Source organism: Ptychodera flava, chromosome 8 (genome assembly GCF_041260155.1).
Source record: "Ptychodera flava strain L36383 chromosome 8, AS_Pfla_20210202, whole genome shotgun sequence".
Lineage (NCBI taxonomy): Eukaryota > Metazoa > Hemichordata > Enteropneusta > Ptychoderidae > Ptychodera > Ptychodera flava.
The window spans coordinates 29,822,458-29,835,817 of NC_091935.1; the positions used below are offsets into that span (position 1 = coordinate 29,822,458).

The following is a 13,360-nucleotide window of genomic DNA, read 5'->3' on the forward strand; positions in this document are numbered from 1 at the left end:
CATCCACTGGTAGCAGCTTTTTTGAAAACAACTTTTACCATTAAAAAGTTGTAGTAAAGGTATTAATACAACTTTGTATCATTATTTATTTTCTCTTCAACCAGTGAAAAGATCAATTTACTCAACTGCAAAACACTGATAATAGCGTATCAAGGTTCAGTCAATGTTTTGTCTTTGTAACCATAATAATTACTGTAGAGGTACATGACTTGTTTCATCCCATTATCATAACATTAACACAGCACTGTTTGGTGGCTTCGGTGATAAATATAGTATTCCTACAAAAACTTACAATCGCTGGAACTTTAGGTAACATTTTCAATACTTTTGTCACATTCTCCACTATAAAGCATACATCTTTAAATATTAAGCAATGTATACATCTTGGTATATAAACACAACACATTGTATAAAACAATATATGACATTCTTATTGACAAGGGAAATCTTGTTCGGACAAATTCAGTTGTCAACAACAACATTGGCTCAACTGACAAGTCAACTGCTAGGCTTTCTAACATGATTTTGGGAATAGAAGATGAAAGCTTATTTCACCAAAAAATTGGAAAATAAATCAAAAGATACAAGCCTCAGAGCTCTTAATGCTACTGAGGAACACCCAGTAGACTTGATTCAACTCGTGAGATGGGACAAAATATTTTTGAAAAAGTGGAAAATAGAAATCTTTATGATCGAAACTGTGATCTGCTGGATGGGAAAAGATAGAAAAGACAGCAAAGAGACTGAAGAGTGACTGAAGCAGTAAATCTGAGCATGTCTAGGCTGTGTGAGTGAGTGAGTGTTCATGGGTTATGAACGGTGCTTATAGGTTAGAGTATGTTGAGTCTCACCGCCACATTGTTTGGGTGGAGAAGAGTGCATCAGAAGGATAATAACCGGGTTGAAGATTCTCACACTATTGGCCTCTCACAAACTGTCATAGCTATAAATTTTGTCCTATCATGGGGTAAAACTTGCAGAAACGTCTCTAGTCTCACATCTGATTGTTTTCAAGACAGTAAACAACTTAGTCATTCACAAGGAATTGTGGACTTGTTCTCCATAGCAAACAGCTAGAGAGACTGCAGCATTTTATACTCTCTTTTGGTTTGTTTGTTGTTTTTGTTTTTTTCTGTTGGTGAACATGTGGTATCAATATGGGAATACCTCAAGTTTGTGCTATGTTAACATTCCCAACATCCTACATGTCACATACCTTCCTCTCCCCACCACACTAACCCTCCATGAAGCTGACATGAAATCAGATACTAATCTATGGAATGACTTTCCACCACGTGGTGAGTTTTAATTGAGGGCTGTGTCGGCTTCCTTTTTCCAAACATTTCCTTTCTGACTGCCCCAGCATATGATTGAACTTGACATTTGTACACATTTTAGTCATCACATTTCAACATTGTCATTCCATGGACTGGATTGTCAAATGTCTACAACACAGAATTGCATACAAGGGATTAAAGAGGGAAGGAATTCCCATGGTGCAAAGCTGCAGGCACCATAAGTCAGTTCGGCAACTTTGTGCTTTACTACTGAGGTAATACTTCAATCCAACCATTTTATAGACTTTGGCATCTCTTTGACGATATTTACAACCGTAGAAACAGTAATTTCAGGATTCACTTTATGTTCTGTCTGACAATTTATTCTGGTTCCATACATTCAAAAAATCTTTGATCATGTTTTGTGCACAGTCACACTTACGAAGCAAAACACTTAATCACAGAGTGAAGCCACGTGTTCATTCCCAAGACTCAGTGCTTTAACAGTGGTAGCCGGCTCTGTAAGTCTTCAATAACACATCTATTGTTTTGGAAAATGGTACAAACATTTTGAGATACCTCTTATTCAGACAAAGTTACACACCAGAACTTGTTGTACACACATATCACTTTCCTAAAGCCATGAGCTGATACAGGAATCGTGGAAGGTACGTTTTGGCACTGTCTGTACATGTATGTGTGACTGGACAAGAAAGAGGGATCTCTCAAATGGCCATCATAAATGAGTTCTGCATAAATTGACCATTCTATCCATGTAAGGGATTATATGCAGTTTAGACTAGACTTTGAGAATCTTGACCATTTTTTGGTCAAATTATGACATCACACTTCCATCACTAGTATGACATCACAGTACAATCATTATATGATACGTCACAGTTTTGTTACCAAAGTGACATGCATGCTCCTATCACTAATATGACATCAATCTACAGTCACTAATAAGATGTCACACCCCCGGCAACACTGTGACAGATCCATCATTGATACGCAAAAACAACATACTTATATCTGAAATTTTTGTTGAGAATCTGAGACATTACGCTTACAAGAATGATGAACTTGATAGTTTCTCATCGCTGATATTGCAATTGAAAGTGTAAATGAGTCTGATCGTCAGCTGTAGAAACAAAAGCCAAAAAGGATGATAAAATTTATCAGAATTTCAAAATTTGTCCTTAACTTTTAAACAATTGCAAATTTTTTCACTTTTAAAAAGTACAGATTGATAATCATTACTTACAATGTTCATGATTGTTAGGATGTATGGTTCGATATTGGTTCTTCCATGGTAACCCAGCATAACCTTGTCTACGACCAACAGAGTTTCAACAAAATTTTCTTTGCTTGTAGACCGCCTCCGCCTGCTGTGAGCGTGTGCTTGTTGTTTAATCTTTTCCAATACATGACCTCTGTTTTCCGATGATTCTTCTTTTGAATTTTCAGCTGGATCATCTGTTCAAAAAATTTGATGAAAATATAAATATACGCACAAAAACTTCTGAATGTGTTAGTGCAACAGTTGTAATTCCATCAAAAATTCTTTCATTTGGGTTTGGTTGGTTGCAAACATCAAAAAGTAGACTTTGTTTCTACTTTAGGTGTCCATCACATATTCAAGGCCAAAAAACCCCCGTGATGCAGGTCAATCCTCAAAATGACTGTGGGCACATCAAAGCAAACTTGAAAGAAAATGATAGATGGTCAATGACCTCTGAACATTGCTGTTGCTGAGCAACATCATCACCGTGACCACCATTTTGGGTGTCTTTCTTGTCTGCTTCTTTGCGATGGTTGCCGTGCAGTGAATGCTGTCTATAATGACAGAAATGGTACATTGTAAAGATGATTATTTATTAGGGAAGAGGTGGGGAGGGTACAATCTGACTGGGAAAAAAATGATGATGACACTGAATTCACCGAATGGCAAATCTGACTCAGCCTGATTAAACAACCATTACAGCTTCCTGTATTGAATATCAAATTCACAGGAAAAGACCTAAAATGTGTCTGAAATGACACGTTTAATATCATTCTGAAGACCACCAGCAGCAAGTGAATACATGTAAACCACAGTCTGGTTTGGACAGCTCAGTTTGGAAGAAAACACAACGCAAATTAAAAATAGCGTCAGAGTTGTCAATGAAATTACATTCACACTACTTCTGATAATAAAGGTGGTTTACGACACCTTACACATATTTTACAAACTGTTTCCAAGTATCTGAAAAAATTTGGTTTAGTTTAGGCTCCACGATTCCCTAGCTAGATTACATTTTTTATGTTGAATTGTTGTCAGTGTTCCAAAGTTTAAGAAACTTTTAATACAACTAGGAATCTGCAACAAAAGTGACGGGAATTCTAACCACACTTGATTTGTGTAAAATACTGATGATATGCAATCATTATTTGATAACATATTGCGTATGGTGGTGGACAGCTGTGCCAATATCATGTCTGCACATATTTTCTATCACAGTTTAGCCTGGTTTGATTAATTTCAATGATTACATGGGACCCAGTCCATTGATAGATTTGGGAAGTGCAGTGAGATATGAGGAGTGCATTTACGATGAACTAGTTTTTATGACACCATGTTGAACAGATGAAGCAATTTTAACCACAATCTGTGTCTGCACAGGAGTAAGACGGTTGTGATATGCCTCCTGGAGACCCGCATTTCCTGTCTGGATGGGGGACTCATCCATCGGAAACGGTCTTTCAGATAGGACAAAAATGAGGTGAATAAGAAGTCAAAAATTCAAACATATAAAGTGGTGCTTTGAATGTAAATTGTCCGGTTCCTGTGCACAAATTGAGTCAGGTAATTACAGGTTTTTTTATGGTAACAGAATGACTGCAGTCACTTTGAATATGTCTTTCCACTCTATTGAAGCCGTTATTCACCTGCAGCTGGCTGCTCAGTAAAAATTAAGGTCAGAAAAAGTTTACAAGTAAACTCTATGGGAATTCAGCAGTGATCCCATTGGTTCTGCTTGGTCAGATCTGTTGCTAATGACTACCAAGCTGACTTGCTGGGGGGGGGGGGGGGGGGGGGAAGAGGGGCAAATCTTTTGAGATATTCCCTTCAAACTCCTCCTCCCAAATTCCTCATACCAAACAATGTCAACTGTGTTATAATTAACAACATTCATCAAAGCCCAAATTGTACATTTGTGCTAGAATTGAACTAATTGTCCTGGGCTTATTTTGAACAACAGTGTCTATTTGAAGCCATGTTTAATAAACCCCAGTTCTGCTTTCCATTATATGTCCATCTTTCCAAAGCTCTATTATCTATAACTGTTCGTTGTTGTTTGGTGAGATGTTTATATATAGCAGCCTTGAAATTTGTTACAGAACGGTGTATACTTCTACTTTTCCACACACATTTATTCTTTCAATAGTGCATTGTTTTTTTTGCTTCACAAGTTGTCATGGCAACCTGTCACCTTACAGACGAGGAATGTCAGGTGCTTCAGCTAGGCTGGGCAATGTTTTAGATGTAGTTGAACCATTGACTGAGGGTGTTGTGGCCCTAGCGAATGCCCATACACATACCGATATCATCTTGTTAATTTCATTGACAGAAATTATTGAATCAAAACAGGACTCTTGAGAAGAGTTTCCAGCTGGTCATGCTATGAAATTAAAATTAACTGCGCCAATAAAATCAAACGGATTTTCCCTCCTTCTCCTTTTGGTGCACATATATCCAGAGTCGTTTTCGCTATTATAGTGAACATGGAACTTGGAAATCACACGCAGCATTGGTCTGTTTGGCTTTGACGTAAATTGCAAATCCATTGAGCTCTTTATTGCAACTCTGTACACATGTGTGGATATATGTACATACAGGTATTGTACTGTTTAAACTCTTACACACGTATACCAATGTTACTACAGACAGTTTATCTATTCTGCTTAAACTTTTGTCATAAGAGATTACAACTCAAGGTCATCTACATTGATCCCTGTATGTGGTAAATGTTCACCTCAAATAAAATCAAATCAGATTTAAATTTAATAAATTAATTTAAACTTCAGATTATATCATATAAGAAAATCATAAGCTCCTGAGGGTTAATGAAAAAACAGTTTGATCTTTTTGTTTTATTGTTTGTCTTTCTCCTTTTCACATAGTACGCAATTGTAAAGGCACAATCAGGCAATGGGACTTACATAGATACAGTAAATGTCCTCCTTAATAGTGGACTGCCAATTATGTATCTATCAATTATATTCACTTCTTTATCAGTGAGTTGACTGAGTGTCAATGTAAAGTTGTCATGGAGATGGAAAAATTGCACTTATTATGTTAGAGACAGATTGTGGTCATAAACCGCCGGTTTTTAGGGCTGAGATGATGGAGATCTTCGCAGTTTATTGCAATTCCTCCATTCTTGACTACAGAGGTACTTCACATTGTTATCGGGAATAGATCGATCTTCCGCCGATGAATGGAATCATCCAGATAGGATTTCTTTGGAGGATGAAGATTAAGGAGGTTTGTCAGCCGGGGTCATCATGATCCGTTATCCCAGGACATGATAAATACATTTCAGATAATTAAATCGATTGTTGAAACATGTACTCTCCGGTATTGTCGGACATTGGGGATCAAACTTAGTAAACAAAAACAGTTTTGTAGGAAGGAGAGGCATTCGTCCTGAGTTATAGGTTATGGTCTACTGCTGATGTGCAGAATTAATTGATATTGTGTATTTCGTTGAAACGGAGATTGATGACAACAGAGAGATTACAAATGATGGTTGAAAGCAACACGGCTTCATTGTTCATTTCGGCGTGTTCTAAGTTCTGATTCTATTAACGATAATCTGAACAAAAACGGAGAGAAGAATTAAGTTTACCATTTAAACAGACTAAGCTCTATGAAAGTTGTATTGAAGCGGATAAACATCATGTGATCAATTTGTCTGCTGGTGTCTCGGCTGGCTATACATTTCAGTGGGACGTATAACTGATGGGTTAATTTACGGTCTGTCACAGGGCAGCAGTGCCTTGTGTGGTAGTACATTTTTACTTTGATGATTTATAGACAGACCACTAGATGGGGGTTGATGTAGCGTGAGGCGGACAGCCTAGCCTTCGACCAGAACACTGACTCCCATGCTTCGGAAGTATGATAGGGTTGACAATAGTCACTCAACGACTGCTTGAGGTTTCCAAAAGTCACACCACATTTGACATGGACTGATGTAGACACTGACACAAGCAACAATTCAACCCCCAGCTCACATTTATCACACTCTTGTCTCTTATCCTGCACATTTTTTTGCCATTTCTAATCAAAGAGCTGTCACAATGGGTCAATACTGAAAGTATTATAAGCAAATAAATCAATTTATCATTTGACTTTTATCTGTAAATGTCAAAAGCAACACACCTTCTCTTCATGTATCGTCCTTCACTCCTGAAAATTCAACAAACCTTAAAAGGTATGGGAAGTTTTCTATGCACCAAGACACCAACCAGTTGACTTGATTGGAAGCAAGGGCATATGGTAAATACAACCACGATCTATAAAACTTTTGTAGCAGAAAGTTCAACTTTTTACTAACTTTTATTTTGATGCAAATGGGTAGCATTAAGAAATTGCTTTCACAGAATAACAACATAATTACTCTTCATCACGTGCTTGTGATCAAAGTAAGAGAAATTATCTTATCTGAAATACTTAACGCCATCATAAAAGAATGTAAAGTTTCTTTGGATTGGACACAAATAGATTTAATAGGACCATCAAATTGACATGGTCTGATGGTCACTTAAACCACGCACTATTGAAGTTTAGGTGGCAAAAAGTTATCAGATCGTCGGCTTTAAAATAAATCAGGTAAACTTATCTGCCTTCCCCCACCAGCAAAATGGATATTGCACTGTTGTAAACATGCAACAATATAATTAGTTACTATTCAGTCATTGTACTTGTACCCGTTTAAGCACTGTTGCTTGTGTCTACAAATCAAACAATGCAAAAAAATGGAAATTCTCTCAATTTATCAATTGATCTCACGATTTTAAACACCTTGATCGCATAGTTTATTCATTTGTTGCCTAGGACTTGGTGATAGTTTACTCTTAATTGCCTAGCTGGTCTGTGTTATTTGAACAGAAGATTTTCGTTTGAAAAAAGTAGGTTAAAAACATCCTGTCTCTCCATACATACATGCACAGTCAATTTGAGACACACTGTTCATGACTCATCACATACAATATGCAAGGTCTGGATCTGAATTAAAGTAGCCCTGCTGTACGTACAACCCCACCCGACCCCACCTCACTGATAGGTCCAGATGTTTACCATCACATCAAAAGCTAATGCTCAGAAAAATATCAATAAACTTACTCATCCCATGTCTGTTACATTGCAATAAACTCAACGACAGTGACAAAGTGCAGTCAGCTCCACCCTGAGCAACGGAATAGATCTGTCAAACACATGTACAGCTGAGCTCGGATTTCGAAATGTTGAGATTTCAAGAACAGTAATATATAATACAAACAGGTGGTTTAAGGTAGTTCGTAACTCAAAAATGAAAGACTTAAATTTTTGCTAAAACTTTCCTCCAGTGAACATTCAGCATCTCTTTCAAAATCAAAGACAAAAATCAGGGGTCACCTTGCAAATTTTGGTACTACAGAAACAAATTATCCAATATTTGCCAATATTTGAAATTCAAAATGGCCGCCATCCCTTTGTTATCTTTATGGAGGAAAATAAAATTCCCAATTTTCACACAACTAAGCTGCTGAATACTTTATTTACTCCACAAGCTTCAAAATGAGCCCTCATAACTGGTAGGCCAAAAGAATATTGTAAAAGTTTGAGAGTCCAAATTTCTAAGACGCATTTTACCTTAATAACATACCAATAAAGTGAAGAGCACGAATAAGAACATCCATACTATCTGGATCAGTTTGTATTCAAATCAAGTCAATATAGTTGCCTGTTTTTCACTATAAAAACATAGTTCAATGAATGGTTGTTACTTACACTAGAAAATTTCAAAGTTGTAGTTTAAGCAATAAACATTAGAATGAAATGAATTGTTTTGTGATTACACTCAACAATATATGCTGTTTGAAATTCCCGGTAAGTAGGCAATTTTATGTCTTCAAGCGTTGTCATTCTGACATTTACAAGCATTTGTATCATTCGTTGTTGCTTTTAGCACAAGCTTGTCAATGTGTACAGGAACCTTTGGATTACAAGGGCCAAATATACACACGTGCCTGAACAAACAGCATATTTCAAAATGGTAAATGCAGGTGATCTATTGTATGACACAGAAACAACAAGTTTTTATCGCAGGAGATATGAAGCGAAGGTTACTGAACATGTCACCGTAAAGATAACATTGTGATGTGGCAAACTGCTTGCACACCGAGTTTTCAGCAAACAGCAGACAATAAAAAAAGGTACGTTACATTTACGCATTGTAATGTGTATATCAAAGAAAAGTAAACACGTACCGACACAGCTCACAATCCTAGCGTCAATGCAGTGTTATTTATTTGGCTTGTCCTTATTTAACACCGCTAGTCATAGCTTGTGGAAATTTTTTTTTGCATTCTGTGACCTTGAACTTCGCTCTATCCCCCCATCCTTCCCTTGTACTGCCAGTCAAGAGTCTATAAACTTGCCTCTGGGGCAAACAACTCTGCCTTTGAACCGAACTAAATGGTTCAGATTTTTTCGGTCCAATTCAAACTGTGACTGAACTCTTAAAAACTAATGGAAATTTCTGCCGTATGGTAACTATATCTTTCAGTTTCAAAGTAGAAACACCTACACACTTTATCGGCAGGAAGACTTGAAATTTTGATTTTGCTGAGACTGAGAGACAACAAACAGACACATATGTCATGTTTGGACAAATTAGGATATGTTTATTTTGAAATAGTATCCTATATCGTATGATTGATTTATTTTACAATCGAAACAAAGCTGACGCATGCCGAAAGTTGTAAATAAGAATTAATACATTGGAAGCTTTTGATCGGATTGACAGCATAGAACATAGAAATGCAAAACTATTAAATAGCTACATACTACATGTACTTGCTTTATAAAATGAAAGATACTTATGGAAGTTAATTGTCATGAAATATGCTTGAAAATTTACTACAAACTTGATTACAAGTGATTCATTCAAAGCAAATATTAATTCCTTTCCTATAAACTTTGTGAGCGGCCAACTTCTCACACAAGAAGAAACTTTTCTATCAGTCAATCAGTTGTAGATTTCTCTCACTTTTTTCAAGCAATGGTAATTCTTTCTTCTTGTTATGCAAAAAGGAAACAAGTATGGATGAAAGACTGGATGGGGAATGTTTTGCATCTAGGCAGACAGAGAACCATTTGCTAGCTTTTGTGTTCAGACAATGGACAACAAGGGTATCATCCACGGAAACAAAATGGTTACAGGTTAACTCATTATTTTATGACCTGATTGTGAGCTAAATTGGGTAAACAAACACCAATCATCATTACCGGTTTGTGCTGTTCATTACTTTAAATAGATTAGGACATCTAAGCCAGGTGCTTTATAACGAATTGTCAATACCATGAATCTAGCCAATCTAGACTATTGTGGTGATTATATCATGTGGGCTGTTTTTGACGATACGCCATGAAGATAATAAACAAGGTGACATGATAAAGCTTTGAATGATTTCAATAAATGAGAATCAAACTGTATGGAGTATAGCTGTGTAGATGAAGCAGCCATCACAATCAATCAATCATTTGTGAAATGGATGTGAACATCTTTGAGTGTTACTCAGCATCAAATTTTCAATGACCTAAAAATGGACACATTTACAGAAACCTTTCGATTCAGTCATGTGATAAACTCGATTATCATTGTATTGTACGATTGCACCCTCGCTGACCTTTGCACAGGGGTTGTAGAGCTACAGCATGGGAAGATTTTTCCGTGGATCGTGATATTTTTCATACGATTCTTGAATGGCATAAAGACGTGTATCCTTTTCTGCAAACAAACATCACACTCATTGTCACCGATGGCTACAGGTACTCTCTGACAGTAAATTATTGATACCTCCTATATTATTGGCTCCTTGTCAATTTTGATAATCAAAAATTTTTAAAAAACTTTTGAAATGAGCAAGATGTGGACAAACCAACCAAAAATTGAATTCATTCACATCGTTGATTCTAGCAAAAAATTCTGTCAAATCTTCAAAGGCAAACAAGTCGGATGAGGCCACCTGGTCGTATCATTACACTATTTGATAAGCTAATCAGAAATCTGTCAATTAATTGTTTCCTATCAGGGGTGTCCTAAATACTTCTTGAGGTTGCATAATTCGACACTCCGCAGTTGATGATAACATCTGAGCTGTTTTGCACCGCAAGTCTGACATCACCTTTCAGTGGTGCACACTATCAAAACAGGCATTGACAAGTATTACCCGATCAGTTATCCTGAAAAACAGGGCAATGATACAGCCCATTCAGTCCATTTGGCAAATTTCCACTTATTGTAATAAGTTGGCACATGCTCGTCTTTTTTTTTCCTGTAAGGGGCTATCAACAGTGTTGTCCTTTTGCTGCACTTCAAGATAATTTCCAATGACAGAATTTAGATCAATCACCAGGCAAGGATAAAGTTCACCCTGAGTTTAACAGATAATGTAACCTACTTGCTTCCGTATAATTTGAATCTAAAAAATGTGACAACTCACAATCCTTTCCTTCCACAAATATCAACAACATAGAAATTTGCAAAATTAACTTGGAAGCAGGTCCTTCATCTTACATATGTAAAATTGGGTCCACCTAAACATTATTTTTGTCATATTTGCTAAATTGGCCAAAACTTTTTCTTTGCAAGGCTATCTTGGCATAAATCTCATGAGGCATTTAAAACAAGAAGTTTAACCTCACACCACCATGGTTTGGCCCAAATCCATTGTTACAAATGATGATAGCGGACCTGTTTACAGAAAATTGGGGGGTGAACAGCACCATCCGACTTTGGTACGTCCCCATTGTTTTCAAGAGTGGGGCAGAGTAATGGTTGCGCAAGGGTTTAAACCTGTATTTTTCCATCACAGTAGGTGTGACTCCTTTCGCTGTCATTGGTCAGACTCTAGAATTTCCCACACATCATCAGTGCTTGACAATATCTCACCCACACACGTTTCCTGCCATCAAATATAAAATACTGTAGATGTGCTACATTGCCCACATTCTACTTCCCTATGTTTATATTCTTTTAAACTTTATCACAGCCTTGTAACGCTTCATTTTATTTTGAATGTCTACCGGCCGTGTAAGTCATCCTTTGGCAAACAAAGATTCTAATTGTTTCAATCGTAAATGTTTGGAAGACACCAGAGGAAGAGCATTCTTCTGCATGTGTTTCCAGACTCTAGCCATGTTTTCCCTCGAGTCTATTCCTAAGGATGTAACTGATTTTTGCCAGGCTAACCTTTGTGGAAACTCTGTATCAACTTTCTACAAATAAATACTTTCACCAAAGATGCTGATAGAGTTTTATCCAGAGTTTAAAACTGAGAATATCCTTATAACAGGAGTACTGCACATAGTCCGAGGAAACTCATGCAGGGTGGACATTTCCGATAGTCGACATTTCTTGTGTTTGTGTGATCAGTCTAAGAATTCTGATCAACAAAGTTGCTATTCATGTTGTACTTCTGTTGTCTTTCAGAATAATAATTTAGGGATGCACCATTACATTGTTATGTGCTGGTCTGGTCAAAAATATGATGGAAAGATAAAACGATTGCACATCCTATATTCTGACGCCCCACCTTCTGAAAACAAATGGTCCATTCCTTGAGAAAAGTGAAAACAATTGCACGTCCTGTATTCTGACGCCCCCTTTCTGAAAACAAATGGTCCATTCCTTGAGAAAAGTGAAAACAATTGCAAGTTCTAATACTAGTATTCTAACAGCCCCCTCACACAATCAAATGGCCCATTCTTTGAGAAAGGTAAAAACAATTGCGAGTCCTAATATTTTGATAGTCCCCTTCCAAAATCGAATAAGTAGTAGCAAGATGAAAACAAACTTTAACTTTATTGACGTTATTCCCTCAAAGGTGAACATAGTCAAGAACTAATACTACAAAAATAAGAAAAGGATACTTATCAAAAAATAATATATATATATTTATCATATACCCATGCCCATATTGCTACATCCTCGTGACGTTAAACGTAAAATATCAGCCGTGATATTTCACGGTAAACGTCGAGATATGCACGATGAACGTCATCAGTTTTAGTGTTTTCCCGAACTACATTAGCAGTTTGTTGGTAAACAACGTCAACAACAAAATGGCTGCCGCTCCCCGCCTGCGAAGCGATATCGCCGACGTAAAAACTTGAAGGGCTTCGAGGAACACGGGTATTTCTGGTTGCAAAATACGGAAATATCACGTTGAGTCTTGAAATGTTTTCCCATGGTATTTTTTTGGTCCAGTTCTAGCAAACATTCTGCCGTTCGCACGGCGCCGGCACTGTGCACGGTCGCCACCGAACAGGTAGTGAGCGCGTGGCGTGACAGCGATGTCGCGCGCGCGCGACGACTGTTGACATGGCAACTTTAAAGGTAAACTAACAAAATGGCGTCCTCTCCGCGCGAGCTCCGTGCCGTACGACGATCGAAATCAGGATAGATTTAAAGCTGTGCAGTTTTTGACAGTTGTAATAGCATATTGCACCTTAAAATGTTCCTTCTGTATGATGATTTTTGTATCCCGGAGTCTTTCTTCTTGGGTTTCATTGAGATATGGATGACTTACAGCGATGTCGCGCGTGATGTTGACATCTTCGTCGTATATTTTATGAATGAAGCCTGTTCACATATTAAAACATTCTGATATTTATGCGCAAGGCGTAATAAAGGAAAGCCTCAAAATTAAAGGTTTTTCGTTCTATTAGTAAAAATTCTCTAAAATTATGGGCATGGGTATATGATAAATCGGTTATTACCCAATATCGCCTGTTCCTTGTGTCGTATCAGCATTCGTGTCATTTGTGC

General features: G+C 37.2%; 1 protein-coding gene across 9 annotated transcripts in view; it reads right to left on the minus strand.

The window, feature by feature from the left end:
* The window catches only part of LOC139138995 (A disintegrin and metalloproteinase with thrombospondin motifs 6-like), a 76,237-nt gene that overhangs the window by 25,582 nt on the left and 37,295 nt on the right, over positions 1-13,360 (minus strand). For all 9 annotated transcript variants that reach the window (XM_070707676.1, XM_070707682.1, XM_070707679.1 and 6 more), the window contains exon 5: positions 2,542-2,753. In XM_070707676.1, coding sequence (XP_070563777.1) covers positions 2,542-2,753 — 212 coding nt within the window. The remainder of the gene's footprint in view (positions 1-2,541; positions 2,754-13,360) is intronic.